General features: G+C 37.5%; 3 protein-coding genes across 8 annotated transcripts in view; 1 reads left to right on the top strand and 2 right to left on the bottom strand.

Annotated features, from left to right (window-relative positions):
• hp (haptoglobin) overlaps positions 1–1242 on the bottom strand; it is an 18514-nt gene extending 17272 nt beyond the window's left edge. The window contains exon 1 of the mRNA XM_028474011.1: positions 1121–1242. Within this exon, the coding sequence (XP_028329812.1) occupies positions 1121–1242 (122 nt within the window). The remainder of the gene's footprint in view (positions 1–1120) is intronic.
• A 5890-nt stretch (positions 1243–7132) lies between these two features.
• On the top strand, positions 7133–8461 carry LOC114480135 (beta-2 adrenergic receptor). The gene is made up of 2 exons (XM_028473998.1): positions 7133–7409; positions 7545–8461. The coding sequence occupies exons 1-2, from the start codon at positions 7133–7135 to the stop codon at positions 8459–8461; spliced, it is 1194 nt and encodes a 397-aa protein (XP_028329799.1).
• Positions 8462–24450: 15989 nt separating this feature from the next.
• Positions 24451–24963, bottom strand: part of dhodh (dihydroorotate dehydrogenase) — a 58287-nt gene continuing 57774 nt past the window's right edge. For all 6 annotated transcript variants that reach the window (XR_003676290.1, XR_003676291.1, XR_003676294.1 and 3 more), the window contains one exon: positions 24451–24745. Coding sequence is in view for 2 of the 6 variants with exons in the window: in XM_028477062.1 (XP_028332863.1) it covers positions 24658–24745 (88 nt within the window). In the remaining 4 variants the exon portion in view is untranslated. The remainder of the gene's footprint in view (positions 24746–24963) is intronic.

Raw genomic sequence — 24963 nt, 5'->3', positions numbered from 1 at the left:
GGGACTTAATGCTAGATTCTGCTCAGTGAATGATCAGCCATGCTAGTGCTGCTTTTAAGTAAATGAAGAAAGGTGGATGTGACTAATGTTAGCTGAGTGCTATTTGAACAAGATCAAACACAAAGACAGGGAACGGAATAGATGTGAATGTTAGATTGTATCAATGGGATGAATCTTTATCACTGTGTGCATGTGGCCATGTGACCCAGATCAAGATAAGTGGGTAAAAAAGATGCACAGATGAATGAGATTGTGGTTATTTTGCAAACATTATTTTTGATTGCTACCACTAGTTATTATTATTATTATTATTATTATTATTATTATTATTATTATTATTATTATTATTATTATTATTATTATTATTATTATTATTATTAATAATAATAATAATAATTCCAAACAAATTAAAAGTTCAACTATTAACAAAACAAATAAGTGATATGATTAATATGTAGGGGTTTGAAATTGCACATTACTCATGTTCACAACCCTGGAAAACAGTCTCAAGCCTCAAAGATTAATTGCATTTTTTTTTTAATTTTTTTTTTTACTTTGTCTGCACATGCTGTTAAAGGTCAACACTACAAGAAGTGGCCTTTTAAAGACAGCATGCATGTTTTTTTTTTTTTTTTACTGCAATGAAATAAATGAATTTATTTTTATCTCATAATTATGACCATCACCAGCCCTCCCTAAGGAAGGATAAGAAACACTTTATTATAGGGAGAATATAAAAAGAGAGGGCAGTGTTACACCTGGGTGAGGGAGAAGGGAACAGGGAAGAGGGAGTCAGGGTAGGAAATGGAAAGGGTGGGGAATAGTTAACTGCTTTATAGTGAGAGTGAGATGTGATGTTATAGTTGTGCATATTGTGCTTATTGTGTTGTGTAGATGAATTGAAGTATTGCAGACCTGCCTTGAAGCATCATTCTGCACATGTAGAAAAAGAATTAAACAAAACAAGTTCTCAAAATGAGAAAATGAGTGTGAAAGCCCAAAGATTCAATTTACAACTGATATGATATGGTCTCAGAATCTTCCTTGGATCAACTAAAGCTCTAATGTCATTATCTGGCCAAGTGAGTCAGTTGCATACAGCTGATTGGTGTTTTAAGACCAGTGTGCTGGAGGTTCATGCATGCGGTGGACTTTCTTTGACAGGGTCATGTCCCTGAGGGACAGTTTTAGACATATGTGGGAGTACTGTGGGGGCTTGTCCAGGATCTCAGAGCTGGTCATCACTTGTGCAATAATGACCAAAAGGCAATCTCACAGGAGCAGAGCAACACCACGGTTTCTCCTCAAATCGCCGCCTGTCATTCTGTGTTTGTTGGAAAACTGTACGACAAACACCCTGGAATGCCTTTAGTGTTAATATACGCCTGCTTATCTTGACATTTGTTGTTTTTTCCAGTGAGGTTAGGTTGTGCCTGTAGTCTCACCTTCATCTCAACAAACAAACTTTGTAGAGAGGATATACAGTAGATGCAATTTATTCTTAAGATTATTCCATGGTTATAAAATAAAAGTTAAAAAAAGAAAGAAAAGAAAAGCTCCTTATGAATACTGTAAGTTTATTATATGCTAAGAGAACATAAGGTTAGATGAGACTTTTTTTTAACCCAAACAAGATGTTTTAATTTATTCACGCAGCCATACAGCATGTTTATTAAATGTACTATTATATTTGATGTCAAAAGATTTGGAACAATGTTATTATTTTTATCAAAAGGCCATAAGAATGCATAGTTGCATTATTAATTTTTTATTCATTTGTTTTCCATACCTCCTCTCTCTGGGTCTGGGAGGCTGTTTTTGTTGGTGTGCAGGGTTTTTAGGCCATCACTACTACCATTATTCACATTTAATCATTCCAATGGAAAGTAGCCAGAACCCATATTGTTTTACTCACCAAATGTTTATTGTTTTTATTTAGAGTTTTAAGATTCACCATATAGTAGTGAATGTCTTGGTGGCTTTGAGCCCCATGATTCAAGCATATTTGAATTCCAGGAAATTTTAAAAAAATACATATTGTTGTTAGTAAAATAGGAGTTTCAAAGTTATCAAGAAATAGTTAACAATTTATTTTAAAATCATTTGTTCATATTTTTTTTTCATGCGTCACCAACATGTGCATGGAAGAAGCCTGTTTCCGCCACTAAAAAAAATCTAAATCACAAAGTCAAGTCATAATTATGAGTTAGAAGGTCATAATTATGAGTTTGCAAAGTCATAATTATGAGATACAAACTGAGCATTTGCAGCAGTCTACCGACACTGACTGTTACCATTCTTAATTACACTTTGAATAATAATTTATTCAAAACACACATTTTGGCTGTTTATTTAGATCTTAGTAAAATTCTATCTCATAATATTGACCTTCTTTTTCATAATTATGACTTTTTATCTCATAATAATAACTGTCTTCCTCATAATTTGATGACTTTACTAACTCATAATTATGACTTTCTTTCTATAATTATGACTTTATTAAATCATAATTATGATTTGCCATAGTGATTTTTTATTTTTTATTGGCGTAAACGGGCTTCCATAAGATGTGAGAAGCTTTGCCATGTTCTTATAAATCTCTCAATCCCTTTCCATTAGCTACTGATTGCACAGATCTGTGTATACTCAGCTTCTATCTGACATCTGTCCCAGCTGTGTGTGCATGTTTGTGCTGTGTATCCAGCTGAGCCAGCTGCTTGTCTCACTTTGCCTAAGGCTTTGCCACAAGAATGATTTCCGCCTGCCATCATCACTCAATGTTTTTTTTTTTTTTTTTAAAGAGAAATAAAGAACCTAATAGAGCCTAATAGTCACTCGTATCAAAATAAGATATTTTAGTTTCACCACCAGGTCTAACTGCAAGGCCAATTAAAGTCATGCCTATTAAGCGTTTATACATATTTTCTTGTGGTTGGTAACATTTTTATCAGTGTTGTTGTAGTCCATGGGGGGAATCACACTCAGCACAGATAAATATGAGCTCAAGAATCCTTAAAGGAACCATAGGGGATTACAATATCTAAAAGCTAAAAAATATCTAATAATAATATTTATTTTTTTTAAAAACTCAATTATGAAACTCAATTGATATTGAAGAAATATAAAAAAAATCTTCTTGGTTTGACAAAAATATAATAACCAGACTGTGGCCAACCTGCATAAATAATTCGACTTCAACATATTTTCATTAACAAAGGCTGTAAATCCAACAATTTAATTCTCATTTTCAAATTCACCTTACTTCATGGATGAAATCCTCTAAACTAACTTACAGATTTACTACATAACAAAACTAATTTCACCTATAGGTTTCTCAACTACATTGTGTACTCCTGTCTCATTCATGCTGCTATTCACCACATTCACTCATTTACACACAGAACACAATAAAAGACGTGCTCTATGCAGCAAGAGAAGGACAAATTGAGTGTTGATCCTTCAACCTTGATATTTGCCTATTTTACACAAACCATGGCAGCCATATGATGAGCTTGACGACCACAGACAATGAGAAAATAGAGTGATTCAATTTAAATCTCAAGGAAAACTTTCCCTGAAAAGTGTGTAGGACACAGATGTCACTGAGGTCACAGTAAGAAACATTGTGATCATATAATTACATGATATACATAAGGTATAGCAGGCGACTTGTATAGTGATAATTAGCACCTTTAAAGAGCTCTGATGAATAGAGTGCGTAAGCAACCATTAGTGTTCACTGGAGAATATCAAACCTACAGAAAATGTATAGTGACAGCCTTGGCCTCCTTCTACATATAATTTGTTATATGCATTTTTTATCACAATTCAGTTTTCGGGAGCTATACTTCTAGATTAATAATAATTATGCAATGGTTTCATGATCATTGTGATCCTGATGTTTACTCACTGATGTGGCATTAAAGGTCTGGCTGTTGTGTTTGTGATCGTCCATCTGTCTGTGTTTGCTCTGCTAGGGCCCAGCTACTAGTCCAGGGTGTTCTTGGCCTTGTTCCCTGAGTCGGAAAACACTCTACTAGTCACAGCTTTACGTCTCTTTCCAAGAACACATAGTAAAACAGAAAAAAAAAATCTAAACAAGACTAAAACAAGCATTATTAGACGAGCTAAGAAACTTATTCTTCCACCTATATGCATAACTAACACCAACACATCAAAACACGAATTGTTAATTAAACAAAGCGCTCAGTGGTTCTCAAACTTTTCTGAATCCATACCCCTTTGTCGGATTATTCATTTTGCGCAGAATATTATGAAAAAAACACTATGGAACATTTTCATTTCATTTTGTATTTAGTGCCTCCTGAATAATTTTATGACATAGTTTTTATAATTTCTGGTCATGTCCCGCCTGGTGTGGAACCAAGACTAACACTTGTATTTTCAGTTAATGTTCTAAGCAAGATCGCTTTCGTCATGACTATCATTTTAATTAAAAATAAACATTATAAAACCCCATTTTTTAAAAAAATACTTTCATTTGTTAATGTTACATTCTGTCTCAGCAAGTACCCTCTGTAGTACCGTTGCATACCCCCATTTGAGAAACACTGATGTAGATCATGTTACAACTAGGTTTTTTTCCAGGCTTATTGCCTGTTGTCATGGCAAATTTGCGGTTGACCTCATTTGGAGACATGATTTATTGCTCTGGTTGAGTGATGGAGTCCAGGCGAGGCATTGATGATTTTATAAAAAAGGTTTATTATAAAATTAAATAAAAAAGGAGTAAAAAAGAAGCTTCCATCCTTGAAAGAATGAAAGGCAAAAGGCTCGTGGCAGAGCAAAAAGGCAAGACCCACTCTAACTAACAGTTTCACAGCTTAAGCTTTTATACAGATAACAGAAAAAGTTCCACCCTGAGGTGAGGAGAAGGAGGGAGTCAGATGCCCAACAGTGGAAACATTTGAGGATGATGAAGACGTGTATATTATGAGGAAGATTGGGCGCCACTCTTATCTATCCTTGATAGTGTGTGTGTGCGTGTGTATGGCCTTCAGCAGAGACTCTGTGTTGCACTGAGTACAATACGATCTGTACTGTTTAATCTAACATGACTCAGCTGTTCAAAATGCACACATGAACACACATTTGACGATATTATGATGAATATAAAAATTGCCATAACACTGTCGTACAGGTTGGAATAGTACAGAATGAAAACCTTTACGAAAAGACAAAAGCTACCTCAAAATAAAGCAACAGATTGTATTAAATAATGCATGAAAGTCAGGTATCTCTCCAGGGATTACTGTGTATGTTCAAGATGGTTTGCATCTGCTAACAACTGACTCTGAATTTAGATCGACATAAAGGTTCAAAGTGATCAATGGTGAGAGAACATGTTTTCAGAACAAATTAGGTTTGAGGTCTTGCCAGTTTCATCATCTTTATTAAACTGCAAACAATATGTTGCTCACAAAATGTGCCACTTAGTGCTTTTCTTTCTTTAATACTGATTATCAACAAGTGTTCAAAGGCTCAAAGCATTTATGTTGCAATGACGGTGTTTCCACAGTGAAAGCCTCCTGAGGGAGCTTTGGTTTTATTCTTCTGAAAATGTCCTTTCTTATCATCAGCTTTAGCCCTCATCTGGGAGAAACATTTGTTACAGAGTTTTGCTGTGCAGTAAAAATAAAGAAAGGGCAAAACCAAGTCGGTGGGAAAAAAAAAAACCTTTTAAATGAATATGTAAAAACACTCAAATATTACGTCTGTAGATTTTTGGGACATATTTGTCCATCGTTTGGTGCAAATTATTTAAAGTGACTTTTAGTTGCTTTGAAGTAAGCAGATAAATACTGTATTTAGTCAAAAAATAAAAATAAAAAATAACATAATATCCTGAAACACAGTTATGATGTCGATAATCAGGATACTGTTGTTTCAGTATGAACGCATAAAACAAACCTACATGGAAACATTGTAATACTGCCCAGATCTAAACTGGATAAAGTGATCCATTCTACTGTTGAAGCACTCTAAATGTTACATATCCATTCATCTTTTATTCTATTGTTTACAGGGCTGCTAGGGTTAATATTTACATATAAAAATCATATAGACAGTGCCACAAAACAAAAGTTTTCTGTTTTCCGAAATTTAATTATTGTTGCTTTTGAAAATTACTAGTGCAGTGCCAGTAGGAAGTATGTATATATTTAGCACTGTAATATAGGCTAGTATACATCTGCAATTTGCTGAGAGAGAGACAGAGAGAGAGAGAGAGATAGAGAGAGAGAGAGAGAGATAGAGAGAGAGAGAGAGAGAGAGAGAGAGAGAGAGAGAGAGAGAGAGAGAGAGAGTTAGAACTACAATAAACTTTCTTCTGTTGATTCTTGTTTTTATTTTTTTTTTATTTTGTCATTGAAAGTGGCCATTACATCTCAAAATAACTTCACTAATCAGTCGATCTTTATTTGTATAGCGTCAATTAAAATAAAAGACTGTTATGTGGGGTGGAGTTGGGGTGGAGTTGGGGTGGAATTGGGGTGGAATTGCTAGCTAAAACGTCCAACCCTCATCCTTTATCCGAGCTTGGGGGCTCATAGAGAATCTATGACATCATCATCAGCAAAGGAACTTGTATTCAAGATAACCTGTGACATCATCAACACATTCTTAACATTGAGCTGTTCTGCAATGCTGCATTTAAGAAATAATTTATTAACGGTATCATTGCAATCCAAACAAACCCGACGTTGCACACCCTTGAACCAAGCAGCAGCCATGTTGAAATTCTCAGCTCTGTCTGTCCCTGAACCGCAGAGATATTTGAGCCACAGACAGACACACAGACAGAGATTCCTTGCTTTATAGATAGATAGATAGATAGATAGATAGATAGATAGATAGATAGATAGACTGATGTATTATGAGTTGTGAAAAAATTCATTCTGATCGGAATTCATCACCTGAAGCATCTGAATAACATGTAATGTACATGATTTATAGGAACTGTATAATGCTTTTTACAAAACTTTAAGTTGCATCATCGCTGAATAATTCACCAATGTTTGTTTTTAGGCTACCATACAAGTGCTAAACATGGATCGTGGAGCAACCCTCTCACCACTTCATCTCAAGCTCTAAATTCCCCCCAGCCTGGGCCATGAGTGCTCTGCATCCCAACGCCTCGGCCCCTGGCAGTCTGTCGGCTCTGCTGGTTACCACCGGTTATTCATTCAACCTGACACCGGCCACACAGACTGGACTTGGCCCTGGCCAGGCACCTCTCTGTTCCCTCTGCTGCTGCGGGTTCCTCAATCGTACCCTGGCTGTGGTGTTCATGGTCTGCCTGGCATTCGCCATCGTCTTCGGAAATGTGGTCACACTGACGGTCTTTGTGCAAACGAGGCAGTCAAGGACACCACAGGGCTACTTGAAAGGTAAATGTTGTCACTTATCTACCACACATATAGTCTTGTACAAATGAACTTGATCTTAAAATTCCGCTATTTAAATGAAGACTCTAGAGAACTGAGAGATTCTGAACTGTCTTCCTCGTCTCATCTCTATGACAGTCTCTCTGGCTATCGCAGACGTGATGGTTGGTGTCCTTGTCGTTCCCTTCTCCGTCTACACAGAAATCTCTCTGATGGTGACCAGCAGTCCACCCTCTTGGTACCAGGGAAGTTCTTCATTCTCTGCATCCACCCGTGGTGTTCCAGTCAACCCCTGGCAGCCCTGCATGCTGATTGGTCCCGTATTTGCTGGGTGCACGTTTGTCTCCATCAGTACCATCTTCCTCATGACTCTGGAGCGCAGCATAGCCATTCTATGGCCTTTGCACAAGGATGCTCTGGTGACCCGTAGGCGGACTCTGTCTCTGATTCTCCTGTCCTGGGGCGCCAGCTTCCTGCTGGCTCTGACTCCGCTCATATTCAGCAGTAACTTCACGTTGGAATACAATGAGTGTAGTCGCATGTGCAACTATACCCCATTACTGTTTGGCAATCAGCTGCCAACAGACGCTAACATTTTGCTTTTATTTCCTATATTCGACTTCACTTTGCTTGGTGGCACGTTGGCTGTTAACATTGGGTCTTTTACCAGCATTCAGAAATATTCCAGAAAACGGAAACTCCTGTCAGAGGGAAGTCTGAGTGATGGAGGAGGAGGAGGAGGAGGAGGAGGAGGAGGAGGAGGATGTTCACATAGGCCCTCCTTTTCTGATATTAAGGCTGCAAAGACTATCGGTATCCTGACATTCGCTTTCACAGCCTCCTTCTCTCCCATCGCAGTGTTTGTATTGGGAAATGTAGTGGGATACACCTGGTGTAACTTCTCCTTTATTGCCTTCTGGATCCTGACTGGGAATAGCTGTTGTAATGTCATCATCTATAGTGTCAGGGATCACCGTTTCAGGAAGGGGGTAACGCTGCTCTTCCAGCGGGAACAGTCTCTAAAGAACAGTGACAAATCATGTGGAGCTCAATGAGTTCCCCAAACATCAAACGCAGACTCAACTTTTACCCTTAATGGATTCAAGCATGGTCACATATTTGATGTTGTTATAATTGTGTTACATTACTTTATCATTTCGGAAGAAAACCAACAATATATTTATCTTTGTCTAAGATGAACAATGTATTTACTTAATTACACAATGGTTTTTTAGAAGAAAAAAAAAAAGGTTTATGTGCGGGAATATGTCGCTCCTGAATGAATTTATTTATTTTTTAGGTGAAAGCTTTAACTTGTCAATTGATGAATCTGTCAGACAATGTGCGCCATTAGCAGACAAAATTACATAAGGTCTGTCAATGCTTTTCATGTTTGGTTAAAGCTCAACTTGAGTGTTATATGTACTTTGTATTTGTTTAACACCTTCAATCAATTGATTTCTAAGACATTAGGTTGTCAGAAAAGATAACAAAGCTCAGGTATTCCTCTCTTTATCCATCTCAGACAGTTCATGCACAGAGGTATATTGGGCAGGAACAACCAACATGGAATGAATTATTTATTGATGAAATTGGCTTTTTTTTTTTTTTAATGAAGTGGATATATTGGTTCCATCTGAAGTGGCTGTTTTAATGTCAAACAAACCAAACCATGATTGTTTCCTGCTTAGCTTAGTTTGCTCTGCACAGCCTGACCTGATTCAATGTTTTAAATCAGAAAAAATACCTGAGGCTTCAAAGCACCAACCTACTGTGGAGATTATTCCATGTTCCACAGGAATTCTCTGGAGGAAACGTATTTTCAAGGAAATGACAACAACGCAAATAGACGCAAAACAAAGTTAGAAGTGACCCTAAAAGACAGAAAATATATGTATTTTTGAAACCAAATCTCAGAGCTACAAGTAAACAACAAGCTTTATTTACAATTAACCATCAATCGTATAATTAAAATCACAAAGATCCGAGCAGGCTACATTGTAAACTATCCAAACAATTGTTCATCTGTAATGTCTGTTCAAATATTCCAACATAACAATGAAGATGCCTTAAATGAAAAAAGCACAAACCTCTGCAAAGACCCAAATATCCTCTTTGCCAGATTTAGGCAGTTATCTGGATCTGTGCACCTCATCATGGAACCATGATCCTTCACACTTTAAAATAGCGTTTCTCAAATGGGGGTACGTGTACCCCTAGGGGTGCGCAATGGCACTACAAGTGGGTACTTGAGAGAGGAAAATAAACAAATAAAAGAATTAAAAATATTTAGTTTTTATCATGTTTATTTTTAGTTAAAAACGATAATCACACTAAATATTACCTGCAACTCACAAAAGAACAACAAAATCACACAAAATAACAAAAAAATACTCAATAATAAAAAAAACCAAACAACAACAAAATAAACAAAACAACACCAAAAACACAAGCACTAAGAGAGAAAAAATACTTACCATTATGCCAGTAACACACAAAACAGAGAAACTAAATGAGAGAAAAATACACAAGATCACTACAAAATACACAAAAATAACAGAGAAACATACAAAACGACATAAGAAACAACTAAACGGCACCAAAAACACACACACCGAGATAGAATAATTTTGAATGATACCAACAACACACAAAAACGACAACAAAAACACACTAAAAAAGAGCAAATTATACTGAATAATAAAAAAGAACTGACAAACAACAACAAAATGACACCAAAAACAAACAAGACGATGATAGAAATGACCTTGATTTGAACAAAAACTGTAAAAAAAAACAAAAACAAGGGTCAGTCTTGGTCCCACATCAGGAGGGAGAAGACCACAAATTATAAAAACTATAGAAATAAAAATCTATTCATGAGGCACTAAATACTGTTTCAATCTACTTATTAATTAAATCACCAATGATGAGAGATTGTTGAAACAGAATCAGTATTTTAATTTGAACGCCCTGCAAAATGTAATATAATCTATCATGGCGTAAACTCTATCTTTGGTAACATTTTGTCAAAAATCATCAAATAGATTTAATGTAATCCTGCTAACAGACAAACAAATAAATAAATGAATGCCAGTGACAATATGACCTCTTTGACATTCAGGTTTTGCTAACACCCACTGTAGATAATGAAAGAATTGTCCTCATGTCCTTCCACCATCTTGTTCATAGCTATCCTCCTATTTTGTCCTTTTGTCTATTTTCATTCTCAGGCACTGTATATGGATAACTTCAACCTCACAGTTATACAATATTATTTAATACTGATTGTTTGGCTATTACATGAAAAAGCAATGCTTGGTTGGGTGCTTGAAGTGTAGCTCAGTGTAGCAGCAGTTGGAAACTGTATTTCAGCTACAAGGTTATGAGTCTGATTTGTGATCCCCCCCAAGGAGAAACAGGTACTAAAAAAAAAAAAAAAAAAACAGTGAGTTGGCCGCGTAAAATAAAGTTTTTTTTTAATTCCTTTTTTATATTAAGTTAATGAAATTAAGGTTTAAAATACAAGCTTTGTTTTAGTTGTGCTGTTGCAATTGTGATTGTTGTTTAGTGACTCATTGTTGTTTGGTCGTAATTGTGATGCCACAGATTTGTTGCATTTTTCTTGCATATCTACTGTAGCTATGTATAGTATTCTGCTTCATTCTTCAGAAAAAGCACCTTAACTGTTCTATATGGGAGTCATTAAACATCGACTAAATGAATGGAAAACTAAACACAGAGTACATGGACAGGGTTATGATTATCTTCATATCGCGCCAAACACATTTTTTAGGGTTTCATGTATTTGTCAGATCTTCTGTCAGCTTGCCTTTGTATTGGATGGGATCCTGGATTGTACACTTTTACAACAACATCCTTTCTATATACAGTACATACATCAATATGAAAGGAAAACAAATAAACACTGAAATGTGTTTGTGTGTAGTGATGTGGATCAGATTTAATTTATCAACAAAACCATACCTTAGGTTCATTGTTGTTTTACATCAAATAATGTAAAATTTGTTGAACCAAAAAGTAAGAAGGTCCATATCAGCAAATTTAAATGTTTCAAATATCACATGCTGTGTAATTTTTATTTATTTTTATGTAAATTGGGTGCATTGGAATTTTATTTGATCGCCTTCAAATCTGACCTACAGGCACATTTGTATTTGCTTGTAAGTCACTCAGTTTACCCAAAATCTAAATATATATATATATATATATATATATATATATATATATAGATAGATAGATAGATAGATTTGATGACCCAGGTTGTACAGCTAACCTACAGGCCAGGCCATAGCTTGTTTGGTTCAAGGCTGCAAACAAACATTAATGTTTTATAAGATTATATGTATTTTATTACAATAACTGTTCCAATTGCATTCATCACATATCCCTGGAAGGACTCACAGACCTCCACAGGACCAGTCAAATGGGGGTACGCAAAAACAAACAACTACAACAAAGTGTCAGTCTTGGTCCCACCCCAGGCGTGATATGACCAGAAATTAAAAACTACAGAAATAAATCTATCCAGGAGGCACTAAAGCAGTGTTTTTCAACCTTGGGGTGGGACCCTGTGTGGAGTCATCTGGAGTTTAAATGCAGTTGCCTGAAATTTCTGCAATTTTTTTTTTTAAAATGTATTATTTATTTTTTAAATTAAAACAACACACAATCTTAAACAACTGTATTTCTATACTTTCAATTTGTAAATCTAACTAAAATGCAATAAAACATTTTTTCTATCTGAGTTCAAACATGATCAAAAACTATTTCTAGAAAAAATGTCTTTGGGGCATTGTCCCGGTGGGCCGTCGACCACCCAAAATGGGCCGGTCCGGTCCGCTTTGGTTGTTTTTTAGTGCTTTTTTTTTAACCTAGTGAGTGGGGACAGATATGTTAACAGGTGGCCAAAATGGCAAGAAAAAAAGTGAAAAGTTACTAAAATGGGCCAAAGGCAGTTAAGAAAGGCCAAAAATGGGCAAATAAAGTAGTCGGTATGTAATGGCAAAGGGTTAGCTTAAATGGGCAAATTGTGGCAAACAATAGTGAAAAAGGGCCAAAATGTGCAACAAAAATGAAACAAGTGGTATTTACTGGGAAAAAGTTAGCTTATAGGGATGAAAAGTTGCCAAAGAAAATTAAAGGAAGGACAAAAAGTGAATAAAAGTAGTAAAAGTAACCAATGATCTCCTCTTAGCATCAGAGAGACAGTTGGTCTCAGTTCTGGTGCTCTTAGATCTCAGTACAGCCTTCAATACAGAGACTCATCATCTACTGCTGCAGAGACTGGAAAGTGTTTTTGGGATTCGAGAAACAGCACTGGGTTGGTTTAAATCCTACCTATCAGACAGAATCCACTTTGTTCATGTTAATAATCTCTCCTCAGTACATGCCAGCGTTATGAAGTTCCACAAGGTTCAGTTTTGGGACCAATACTCTTTACATAATATATGCTTCCACTAGGCAACATAATCAGAGAACATAACATATATTTCCATTGCTATGCGGATGATACACAGCTTTATCTCTCAATGAAATCAGACGAAACTCATCAGTTATTAAAACTCCAGGTTTGTCTTAAAGACATCACATCCTGGATGAGCTGTAACTTTCTCCATCTTCACCAGGATAAAACCAAAGTGATTTTATTTGGTCCAAAACACTTAAGAGAGAAATTATCAGAGCAAATAATGTCTCTGGATGGCATTACTCTGTTACTGCTGGAATACTAACAGGTACTAACAGAAGAGAGCATATTTCTCCAGTATTGGCTTCCCTTCATTGTCTTCCTGTAAAATCTAGAATAGAGTTTAAAATCCTCCTGTTAGCATACAAAGCTCCACATGATCAAGCTCCTGTGTATCTTAAAGACCTGTCGTGCCCTATCGTCCGGGCATACCGTATAATAGTGTTAACCTAACCACTAAAAACAAAGCCCTAAACCTAAAAATAGGAACTAAAAACTAAGATTATATAGTAGAACACTAACATTATATTCAAACACGAGCTACCATCTACACATAGATCTAATGGGCTGCAATGGGATTATGTCCAGTCAGACACAGTTGTGCCGGGTTGTAGACAACCCCCCACTTCTGTCCGTCGTTGCATAACCCATCATACTGCTTACACTGCTTCACACCATTTACACTGATGTCCACCCCATATATCAATACATGAGACCAGTACAGGACGAAACCTCATTTGTAGTGGTAGCATTTCAGAGCACGGAGGATGCCGCAAGATGTTTAATATTAACCTAACCACTAGGAACGAGTGTATCATAGTGTTTCATGTTTTGCTGCAGTCTGTGCCTTCTCCTCGCCCTCCGAGGGCTCTCTTTTCTGTTTCAGGTGTCTTGATGCTGGAGCTGGTGGTTCCTGGTCAATGGCTCGCGGCTCAACTAGTCTGGAACACTCGGACGGACTGATCAACGGTTCACGGCTAAACTAGCTTGAGACACTCGGAGAACAATCCTTCCATCCTATTCTGTTTGAAAAAAAGTGTCAATACAAACTTACAAAAAGGGACAAAAAATAGGAAAAAAAGGATATTTATTGGCAAAAGGTAGCTAAAGTCTGAAAAAAGGTAAAAAGGGAGTACAGTTTACCCTGTTTATGATTTCTGGGGTAATAATAATTCAAATTAAAACATAAAAAGCCACATGTTGAGCTTCACTGACTTAATAACAGCTTCTACATGGTGCAATGGATAACGCAAAGGCTAGGGCTGAATTTTGGTCCCAGTCCACCCCTGACTGGATTCAACTTGGCTTCTTAACCAAAGTCATACAATAAATAGTCTTCATTATTTTAAAATTATTTCTCTTCCATGTCTGTGTGTAACCAGACTGTATGAGTGGAATCAGATGGGTTTCATTTCAGGTTGTAAAAAAAAGATTTAATAAAAAGTCCAACTAATGTGAAAATAGCTGAGAGATGGAGGAGAGGAAGTGGAAACCCAGTGAGCTAAATAGCAGTTTAATGGTTGCGTGTGAGTTTCCTGTGGACAGACTTTGCATCGTACAATCACCCTGATGAAGACTATTACCAACAGTGCTGACAGAACAGTGTCAATGGGAAGACACAAAGATCATAAAAATACTAGGATGTTTGCATATATCAAGTTCATTTCTGATGTGGTTTATCCAATAGAAATTTACAACAAAGTACAGTTTTCTCTGGGTTGTTATTGGTGAAGAAGTGGAACAGCGCAAAATAAATGAATTTTATTGTGTTGCAAAATTTGGTTAAAAATACCTTACATTGTGTTGTAATATGATGAATTATTATGCTTGTGTGGTTCTGAGTTAATTAAACTTTCAGTGGTCAAACCTTTTAGTCCCATTCAGCCCAAGGATTATTGTAGACTGTTTGGAGGACCTCACTTGAAATTCATTAGTATAATTTTCAAAGTGGATTTCAACACAGCTACGCACACATTGTACGTTAAATCAGCTTGTCTTTTCGTTTAGACACAATGGGATGAGCCTTTGTTCCTCGTTTTTAACCTGAGGCTGATGCCATATAATGATTGCAAAGCGCACACTGTAATGTATAGGCCTCACATGGGTTTGTCACACATATATGGAAATCCGAAAAAAGTAAAGCAGGAGTTCAGAGCTTCAGAGCTTTTTAAAAAAATGTATATGGTAACATGTCATTTTGTAACATGTAAAAGCAGGATTTTATGAGTAGGAATAGATGAGGATTCTGATTTGCTAGTGAAATAATTTCCTGGGGAGACGGTTATTTGCTAGTCAGAGTTATTTAAATGGAGACGTAGGGATGGGGATCTTCTCATGGATGCTAGAGCTGAAGAGCAGAAAAACAATCAAACAAATCTGCTTTAATACAGATGCACAAAATAAGACAGTAATGTATTTGTTATATTTTATATATATATATATATATATATAAAATATAGCAAGCCATTTAGGACATTAAATATATATGTTTATGAAAGTCTGACTTTAATAAACATATATATACTGTGTATATATATATATATATATATATATATATATATATATGGAAGTTTGAATATATGAAAGTCTGAAAATATAACAACAGAACATATTTTACAAGCTAAACTATAGTGAAACTATAATAAAACCGCACGCACACACACACACGCACACACACGCACACACACACACAGGCACACACGCACACACACACACACACACACACACACACACACACACACACACACACACACACACACACACACACACACACACACACACACACACACACACACACACACACACACACACACACACACACACACACACACGCTGCCAGCAAGAAACAGATGACAGGTCAGAGCAAAATGGAGTCACAGCAAGGTTACATTTCGTTGTTTGTTTGTCCTATTTTTTTTTCTCTATCGACTCTTGTTTCATTGTCCTAATGAATTTTTAATAGTCTGCTTAAGCTCTTAAGGCAAGACACTTATGTCAGTAGCAATAAAGTGAGGAGACCACCTGTGGCTGGTGTCTGTATTTGGCTCCACAGAGGAAAGGACAAAGGCAGAGATGGCTTAAAGGGGTGAGAGGAAGGGCTGAGTTCGGAACCAATGATGTTTTTAATCCGTCTGAGCAACAGCGGCTTCACTCGAGTTAAACTACTCGGACATATAATACAGAAAAACTAAAAGAAAGAAAGAAAGACAGACAGACAGACAGACAATGTAGTGCCATTGCGTACCCCTATTTGAGAAACACTGAAAGAGAGAGAGAAAGTGGAAAATGAACAAATAAATTGTCAGTCTTGGCCCCACCTTAGGAGTGATATGACCGGATATTATAAAAAACTATAGAAATAAATGTATTAATGAGCCACTAAATTTTAGATAGAGTTTTTCAACCTTGGGGTCGGGACACCATGTGGGGTTGCCTGAAATTTCTAAAATATGTAGATAGATTTTTGAAATGTTTCAATTATTCATTTTTTTTAATAAAAACAACACACAATCTTAACTGAAGAAGATGGAATTTTCTGGTTTCCTGTGAATATAGTCAAACAAAGGCCAATGTTTCTCAGACTGCCTTTTTTTTTTTTTTATTTTTACTTTATCTAATTTGAATGAGATGTATTTTTTAAAACAGAAACTATCATTAAATGTCTTGTTTCCATCATTTAAAAAAACGTTCATAAAACCTAGTACAGGGATAAGTGCAGGGCAAAACAGTTGAACTTTAACTCTTAATACCATTAGGCTGCTGCCTGAAATGAGGATGCATCTTAACTATTCTCTCAAGCCAGTGAAGATAACAAGTACAAAACATGAACCATGTTCCACATCTCTACTGAAATCATAAAGATTTATTTCTGTGTATTATTTGTGGTATTCTGGCTTTTGGAATTTTCAAACCATCAATTTCAAATGTGTGGATGATTCTAAGGGCTGTGCACGAAGCAAAGGTAACTAAAAAAGGCTGGTGTGATCATCAGATTTGGTATTTGGCTGATGCACAGAAGAATTGAGAGTCCAAATGCAATCCCGTAGCTCAGTCTCACAGAGATGTCAGATAGATTATTCAGCAATAATCCCAGCACAAGCTATGGGTCCCCCATGTTTGATTCTTAACTAGGACCAGATCTTCTCCACCTGAAACCAGTGCTGACGTTGTCTGCTATAAATACATCCACAAGGTTCATGGAGAGTCTTCTCAATAGATCTACGATTGCACTTAACTTGAGTGTTCCTGTCACTGCAGCATGTCCTCAAGCAGTAAGGTTGCTCTGTAATATTTATAACAACTTTCCGGCTGTGAACCAACGGGTATATGATGAAGCAACTGCAATCACTACTGAACATCTGGTAAACTTTGAAAAAAAAAAAAAAAAAAAAAAAACAGCTGGAACAAAATTCATCAGAAATATGACCTTATCAGTATTTTGTTTGCTCTTGATCTTACTAATGTAAAAGTATGTGAACTTAATTTTTTATTTTATGTTCATTCTCTGCTTTTGTGGGTTTTCCCAGTCAAAACATGATGTTTTCTAGTTGGAGTCTCTAAATTTACAACTGAAGTAAAAGGAATTGTCTTGGTTTTTCATGGTGTTTTCCCCCTTTGCCTTCCTCAAACAGGCACAGCAGCAGAACACTATGACCCTGTACAGAAAAGCAGTACATGCACATTTTTTTCTGTTTGCAGCACATGAAATGCAGGCCTGTAATCTGTTAGTCATGTTGTAATAAATCATGCTCTTTTATTATATTGTAATTTTAGAAACATACATATTTTAGTAATCTGGAAAGTAAATTTTTTACGACTATTTGCAAACTCTAAATAAATCATGTAAAGTAGTGCGATAGTTGAAGAGCACATTATATAGATATCATGGAATACAATTCAGATAAAATGCTGTAGGTAACAGTTAAACTTTTTTTTTAGTTGATTAAATGATTTTTTGGGATTAAGTTATTTTAATTTGAACTATAAACAGTGAGGTAATGAATAATAAGAACCAAGATCGAATCATCTTAAAAAAAAAAGAAATAATTGGACATAATCTCTTTTAATTTTGTGACAGCAAATTTTGATGTAGTTTTAATCATAGTCTTAGTCTTAGTTTTAGTCCAAATTTTGTCATCAGGACTATTTTAGTTATAGTGTAGTTTTAGTCAACTAAGATTTTTATCATAGTTTATCTAATCTGTCACAGATTAGATGAACTAAATCATACAGCATAAGGGTTTATGCATTTTGTTAAAGACTCAATTGTCATTGATCAACCACATTTAGGATGGCATTAATGTTTGTAAATACACACAGATGATGTGATCAATGCATAGGACCAGATTATATAACATTTATACACAGTTGTGATTAGATTTTGTTCCATGTGACAAAATTATAGTTGAGTTTTAATAAAATGTTAACATTGTTTTAAAATGTTATGTTCCCTAAAAAATAAAAAAATAAAAAAAAACCTTCGTCGACAAAAACTGTGACACAAAAAAAATGTCGTCAACATGACATTTTTCAAACATACTGTATACAGACTTCGCTGATGCAGTTTTTCCTGCATGGTTCACGCTGCCCTGAGCTAATGAGAGCTGAAGTCCCATAGGGCTTCTTTGCATGGCTGAAAGTGAGTGGGTGGAAGCTTGCTTGATTCAGGTAGGAGTTATATAACACTTTGAGAAACTGTAGGACAAAGCATAGGTTTTTACTGGAGTAGTGACAAAATGTAGAAAAAGAAACAAGAGGACCTTTTTTTCCCACTTTTGTTGATTATGAGCCATCCTCTGAGTAAATTTTATTTCAAACTATTCTTAAGTTGCACAATTATCAGCTTTATCTTGTTTCAGCCCTTCTATTATTGTGCGTTTTGCGCTGTATTACATTGTAAAGGCACATGGAACATAAGCATGAGGTAAACTGGATCATTTTCACTGCACAGACCGATTTCACACTGTAAATTAGATTCTCTGTCAACAAAGCATATATGTTGGGATTATTTCTCATCTCAAAGATGGATCAAAGGGATATTCTTCTTTGTGCTTTACGATTGGTTTACGTTGGAAGTCTCTGCTGACTGTGTATTGTAAATGTCACATGACACAAATGTGTTTATTTTTTTATCACGTTACTCTTTTTTTATCCACTTGTAATTTTAGAGGTTTCTGCCGTCTTGGCTTTGTAAAGACAATTTCTTATAAGCAATTGAACTAAATGAGAAGAGAAGTGATTGAGTTTGGCTGCTGCATCTCTTGTAAACAGAAAGGCACAGCGTGATTTCAGAAATTAGCTTGATTTTACAGAAGTCAACCTTTCCACAAGCCTTTTTTCTTTAAGGCAGGGTGCTTCACAGAGTATATAACAACAGGCAGGCTCTACTTAAGTCTAATCCACATGGTTGGCAAGACTAAAGTGCAGCAAAAGGCTTCTGAATTCTCCACACTGCCTACACTCAGCTGCTTTCCATCCATTATGCCATGTTGCTATGTGTTCCCCTAACTACACAAACACAAGGTCACGCTCAGGCACACACATTACACATACATTCAGGTGTAGGAGATTAAACTAATTTGGCCAACCAATCCAAATTAATTAAATTAAGTTCCAATTGTGCAAGATTTAGTCTCTTCAGCAGAAAAGAGTGCAGCATGAACTCAAGTACGCCATCAGGAGGGCCAAGAACGACTACAAGAAGAAGCTGGAGGAGCAGTTGGAGCAAAAAAAATACTTGAGACGTGTGGAGAGGCCTGAAGACCATCCCTTCCTCCCCTCTCGTCACACATCTACAGCCCAGCGGACACCATCACCCAACCAGCCCCTCCTTTACCTTCCCACCACTCATCTACCTCCAGCCCAACCATAGTACTCCCCCCTTTCTCTTCACACTTCTCCAGGCCAGCGGCTACCTTCACTACACCCCCCACTATCGTCATCTCCACATCCCTTTGTCCCCACACCTCCAACCCCCCACTCCTTGCTGTCCTCCTCCTCATCTGCCTTCCCCTAACTCATTCCTCTCCCTCACATTGGATAAGGTGAGGAAAGAACTGAGGCAGCTAATACAGAGGAAAGCTGCAGGACCAGATGGGATCATGTACATCTTCAACCTGAGCCTCTGTCTGGAAAAGGTCCCTGTCCTGTGGAAGATCTCCTGCGTGGTTCAGGTTTCCAAGACTCCTCACGCCAAGGAGCCGAACCGCTACAGGCGCTGTTCCCCTGACCACACATCTAATGAAGTCCTAGGAAACGATCATCCTGAGGCACCTTCGCACTGTGGTGGGCACTGTATAGACCCCCTACAGTTTGCCCACAGGCCGAACATTGGGGTGGAGGAGGCAGTGACTTTCCTCCAGCACTGGGCGCTGACACATCTGGAGACACCTGGGAGCACTGTGAGATTAATGTTTTTTGACTTCTCCAGCACTTTCAACAGCATTTGTCCGGTGCTGCTGCGAAGGAAGCTGGAGAATGCGGGAGTGGAGGAACATCCGGCTGCATGGACCATCGACTACCTCACAGACAGGCCGCAGTACTTGAGGATGAGTAACTGTACGTCTGATGTGGTAGTCTGCAGCACAGGGGGCCCACGGGGAACGGCCCTTTCACCGTTCCCCCTAACCCTGTACTTGGCGGACTTCATTTACAACTCCAGCAGCTGTCACCTCCAGAAGTTCTCAGATGATTCAGCTATTGTTGGCTGTGTGTCTGAGGGGGACGAGCTGGAGTACAGGTCGGTCATCATGGACTTTGTCAGCTGGTGTGAACTAAATCATCTGAGTCTTCACACTAGTAAGACGAAGGAGATGGTGATCGACTTCAGTAGAAGGTCTCCACCGCACACACCGGTGAACATCCAGGGCTCGGACATTGAGCAGGTGGACAGCTGAGTACCTGGGTGTTCACCTCAACAATAAACTGGACTGGTCTCACCACACCGCCGTGTACAGGAAGGGCCAGAGTTGCCTCCACCTCCTGAGCAGACTGAAGTCGTTTGGGGTCAGCAGACCCCTCCTTCGGACATTCTATGACTCTGTGGTAGCCTCTACTATCCACTACGCTGTGGTCTGCTGGGGAGTGGGCAGCACTGACCGGGACAGGAAAAGACTAAACAAACTGGTCAGGAGGGCCAGTGATGTCCTGGGCTGCTCACGGGACCAACTAGAGGAGGTGGGTAACTCAACTCAACTTTATTTATATACCTCAAATTGCAACAAAGTCATCTCAGAGCGCTTAACAAAATATAAAGTTCATAGTAAGAAAGAAAGGAAGAACCCAAATAGATCCACATCAAAAACAACCTATTTTTTTTATTGGAAGAAATCTCCAGCGGAACCAGGTTCAGGGGTGGCAGCCATCCGCTTCGACTGGTTGGGGTTAGTCAACAGAAGGGCAAATAGAATAAGTTAGAAGGATAGTCCATCCGAGTGTCCCAGACTAGTTGAGCCACAAACCATCGATCAGGAACTGCCAGCTCCGACATCAAGACACCTGAAAGGAGGATGGTAGCCAAGCTGACATCCATCATGGACGACACCTCTCACCCCCTGCATCAGACTGTGGAGGGTCTGAGCAGCTCTTTCAGTGGCAGACTGAATCACCCACAGTGTAGGACTGAGCGCTACCGCAGGTCATTCATTCCCACCGCAGTTTGACTGTTCAATAAAACAGTACAGGACATTGTACTGTCAGTAAATATGTATATGTATATATATGTCTCCTTGCCCCTGCCTGTTAATATGTATATATCTGCATCCTTTATTCTTTTAATATTATTATTTCTATTTATGTATAATTGTGTTGTTTATTTTATTTTATTTTATCGGCATTGCACTATTTTTCGGGCGCCTTTCAGGTTTTTCTGTGTGTTGCCTTGTTGTCTTTTTTTTATGGCACTTCCTATTGAGCCGACATGTCAGTAGATTTACCCAATGTGTGATTAATATAGAATACTATACTTTCTTTTTAAGTTCATATATGAGATGTTTACTGTATGTAAGGGAACCGTGGCAGTACTTCGACTTGAGTACTCTTCACACCTCTGGCAGTTTGCACTGTGGGAAATGTTTGGCATGCTCGGTGTAACTACTTGTCTGAACGATGGGGATTTTTAAGGGACACGGTGGACGTTTCAAGTACCATTAGGTTTAATGTTGAACCCAGTGGTGTCACACTGTGAGTCTCTTTGATCACACCTGTGACTGCCTGAAGCCTAGGACTTTTATTACATCCATCCACAGACAAGCACAGTCTGCTTTGATTACAGTCAAATAAGGAATGCTTGGCTTTGGGTCTGAGAGCACACACACACGTAAAAGACGCAATTCCTTTCATTCTCTATACGTCATGGTTGGAAAGCCAATGATATGTTTGCAGCTCATACGACCTGTACTATGAAGCTGGATAAGAATATCCGGTTTAGCAGGCTTCACCTAACCAAACATTCTCTGTCAGAGAGCCCCTGTCCTACGAAACAGGATATAAATATGTTCACTTAAGCGAGGTGATTTCAGCCTGTCTAGGTGTGCGCTCCTGTGACAGGGTGGAGATTGCATCGTCAGAACAATCACAATCACGGAGAAACTGTCTAAAGCTATCTACGTCACAATTGAGAAATAATTCTTTAAAAATGTGAATAATTAAAATCCATAATTCAGACCAAAAACAACACTGTTGCTGCAGCAAAAGCAGGAAGAAAAGAACACAGGCAGGAAGCTGTCGACATTGTTAATGCGTAAAAGTGTGATGTTATACAATATTAATCCATCGGATGATAAACGGACAGCGCTCTGATCAAATTCACTTTATTAAGGCACAGGCACGTTTCTACTCAGGAAGTCCTCCAATTCTACAGTATTGATTAATGTATGTAAATTTAGTAATAATGCAGAAAACATCAAATAATCAATGTTTTACTTAAGACAGCATTTAACTTAGTATCTAGTCCTACCCTATACTATAGTGTTTTTTTAATATTTTATATTTCTTTTTTCATATAAAGAAGTTAATATACTGTATTATAATCAAGGGTAATCATATACATACATTCTCTGTATATAAATCTATCAAAATAATATTAATTGGCCAATATTCTTGATAATAAAACATGGCCTTGTAATGCAGTAGAAAACATGATTCATTTTAAAAGAGTTTTTAAAGTGTAAAACTTTTATTGATCAGCGTGAAAAGAAAAGTGAGGTTAAAATCTAATGGCACCATTAAACATTACATTTTTTTTTTTCTGATTTGTAGTACCAAAGATTTAGGAAAAATAAAAGCCTCCTTCACGTCATCACTATACTGTATATACACAGTAGGACTTGTCATGAAATACAATATGGTAAACGATAAAATACAGAAAATCTTGCCGTCAACAACTACGGAGAATAAATAACCTCCCTGCCATCATCATCCCAAACCAGAGTAGACAACATGTAACCTGACTAGAAGGAAAAAGGGTCACCTTTGAACCCAATTTAGTCAATTATTACACATGAATATATGTATGATTTGTATTGTGTAGAGTAAGAGAAAAGCAACAGCTTCAGCATAACACCAAGTAACTCACTGCACTGCAGGGACTTAAAAGTTTATCTGGCAGAAATTCTGATTTAGACTCAAAGCAGCTTCACTGCTATGAAGGTGCAATCTTTTCTCCCTCACAGATGTGCTTTAATCCAGTTTCAGAATGTTCTTAGCCTAAACTCATCATGGCAAGACGCTGTGCAAAGCTATTCCACTGTTCTCTGAAGTGCTTCCAGCATTGATATCTTCTGTGGGTTTTATCGATCCCATGTCTGTGACAGTCTGACATTGGTTTCCTCCAGAGATTCCCTTCACTCCTGTGGATTGTTCTATGCCTCCCACACTAAACACTGCCTTTGAAATGTCTCACAAATGTGCACTGCTTCCAACAAAAGAAAACCTCTTCCTCTGTTGCTCCTAACCAATACTTTACGTTTAATACGGTTGATTATATATTCTTCAACATCTCATCTATTCTAAGTGTGGGAGGTTTCCTCACAGCATAATTTGTCTTTTACGCAAACAAGAAACAATCATTTACATCATGTATTTAATGTGGCAAAGAATTTCTATATCTGGTCACTATTATTATTCCATTTAAAATGAAACACATTTTTACTGTAAAAATGCACCGTCGGTTTACATATTTTAAAAATGAGGCAAGAACATTTGATCACACTTTGAGGTTTTATACGAAAGGCTGAGATTACGCAGACATTCGCATGAATAAAGTCTCATGAAGGCTGACATTAAGTGTCGTTCGCTAGAGTATGACGCCTTTGGAGCTATGTTGGCAATTTTTTGGTAAGGTGGAGGGATCTAGTGGGGTTAGGGCAATGAACAACACTTAATGACAGCGTTCATGACACCTTATTCATGCTAATGACAGGTGTCATGTCCTAATAATGACAGCGTATAGTCAGCCTTGTCAGTGTTACTGAACAGTTTAAGAACTGTGGTGTCAGTTTGCATCGGAGACAGATTAACGGCTGTTACACTGTAACAAAGGAAACAACTAAGTCTGAAGAGAAGTTTCATCATCAAAAAAACGTACAATACTTTATTCACAAATAAATACGATCAACAAGTCCATTGAAATCTATGCCTGAAAAACGAGTGTGGATGTTTACCAGAGTTTTGCTGATAATCACATTGTGAATATCACATTTTCTTGTTAAAAGAGTTTGAACCATAGTTGCTGCTCCATCCCAAATGTCCATGTTATTTCTTCCCTCACAGTGAAGTCTGTGCTTGGCGTAATGTTTCTGCGGCACGATGATCAGCTCCGACTGCTTCGGACACGCTGCTGAATCCCTGATCTCTGTCCAAACAAAGAAAGAAAGAAGAGAATTATCAGTGAATGCGCAGAAAAACAGAGGAAGACGTGTTCTTATCGGCCATAGCAACAGACATACAATAACTTCCGTTCCATCTCCAATCTCCCCTTCATCAGTAAAATTCTTGAAAAAACAGTTGCCAGCCAACTTCACTCTCACCTATCCCACAATAACCTCTATGAACAGTTCGAGTCCGGTTTCC

Source organism: Gouania willdenowi, chromosome 3 (assembly GCF_900634775.1).
Source record: "Gouania willdenowi chromosome 3, fGouWil2.1, whole genome shotgun sequence".
NCBI lineage: Eukaryota > Metazoa > Chordata > Actinopteri > Blenniiformes > Gobiesocidae > Gouania > Gouania willdenowi.
This window is presented reverse-complemented; position numbering and strand designations above follow the sequence as displayed.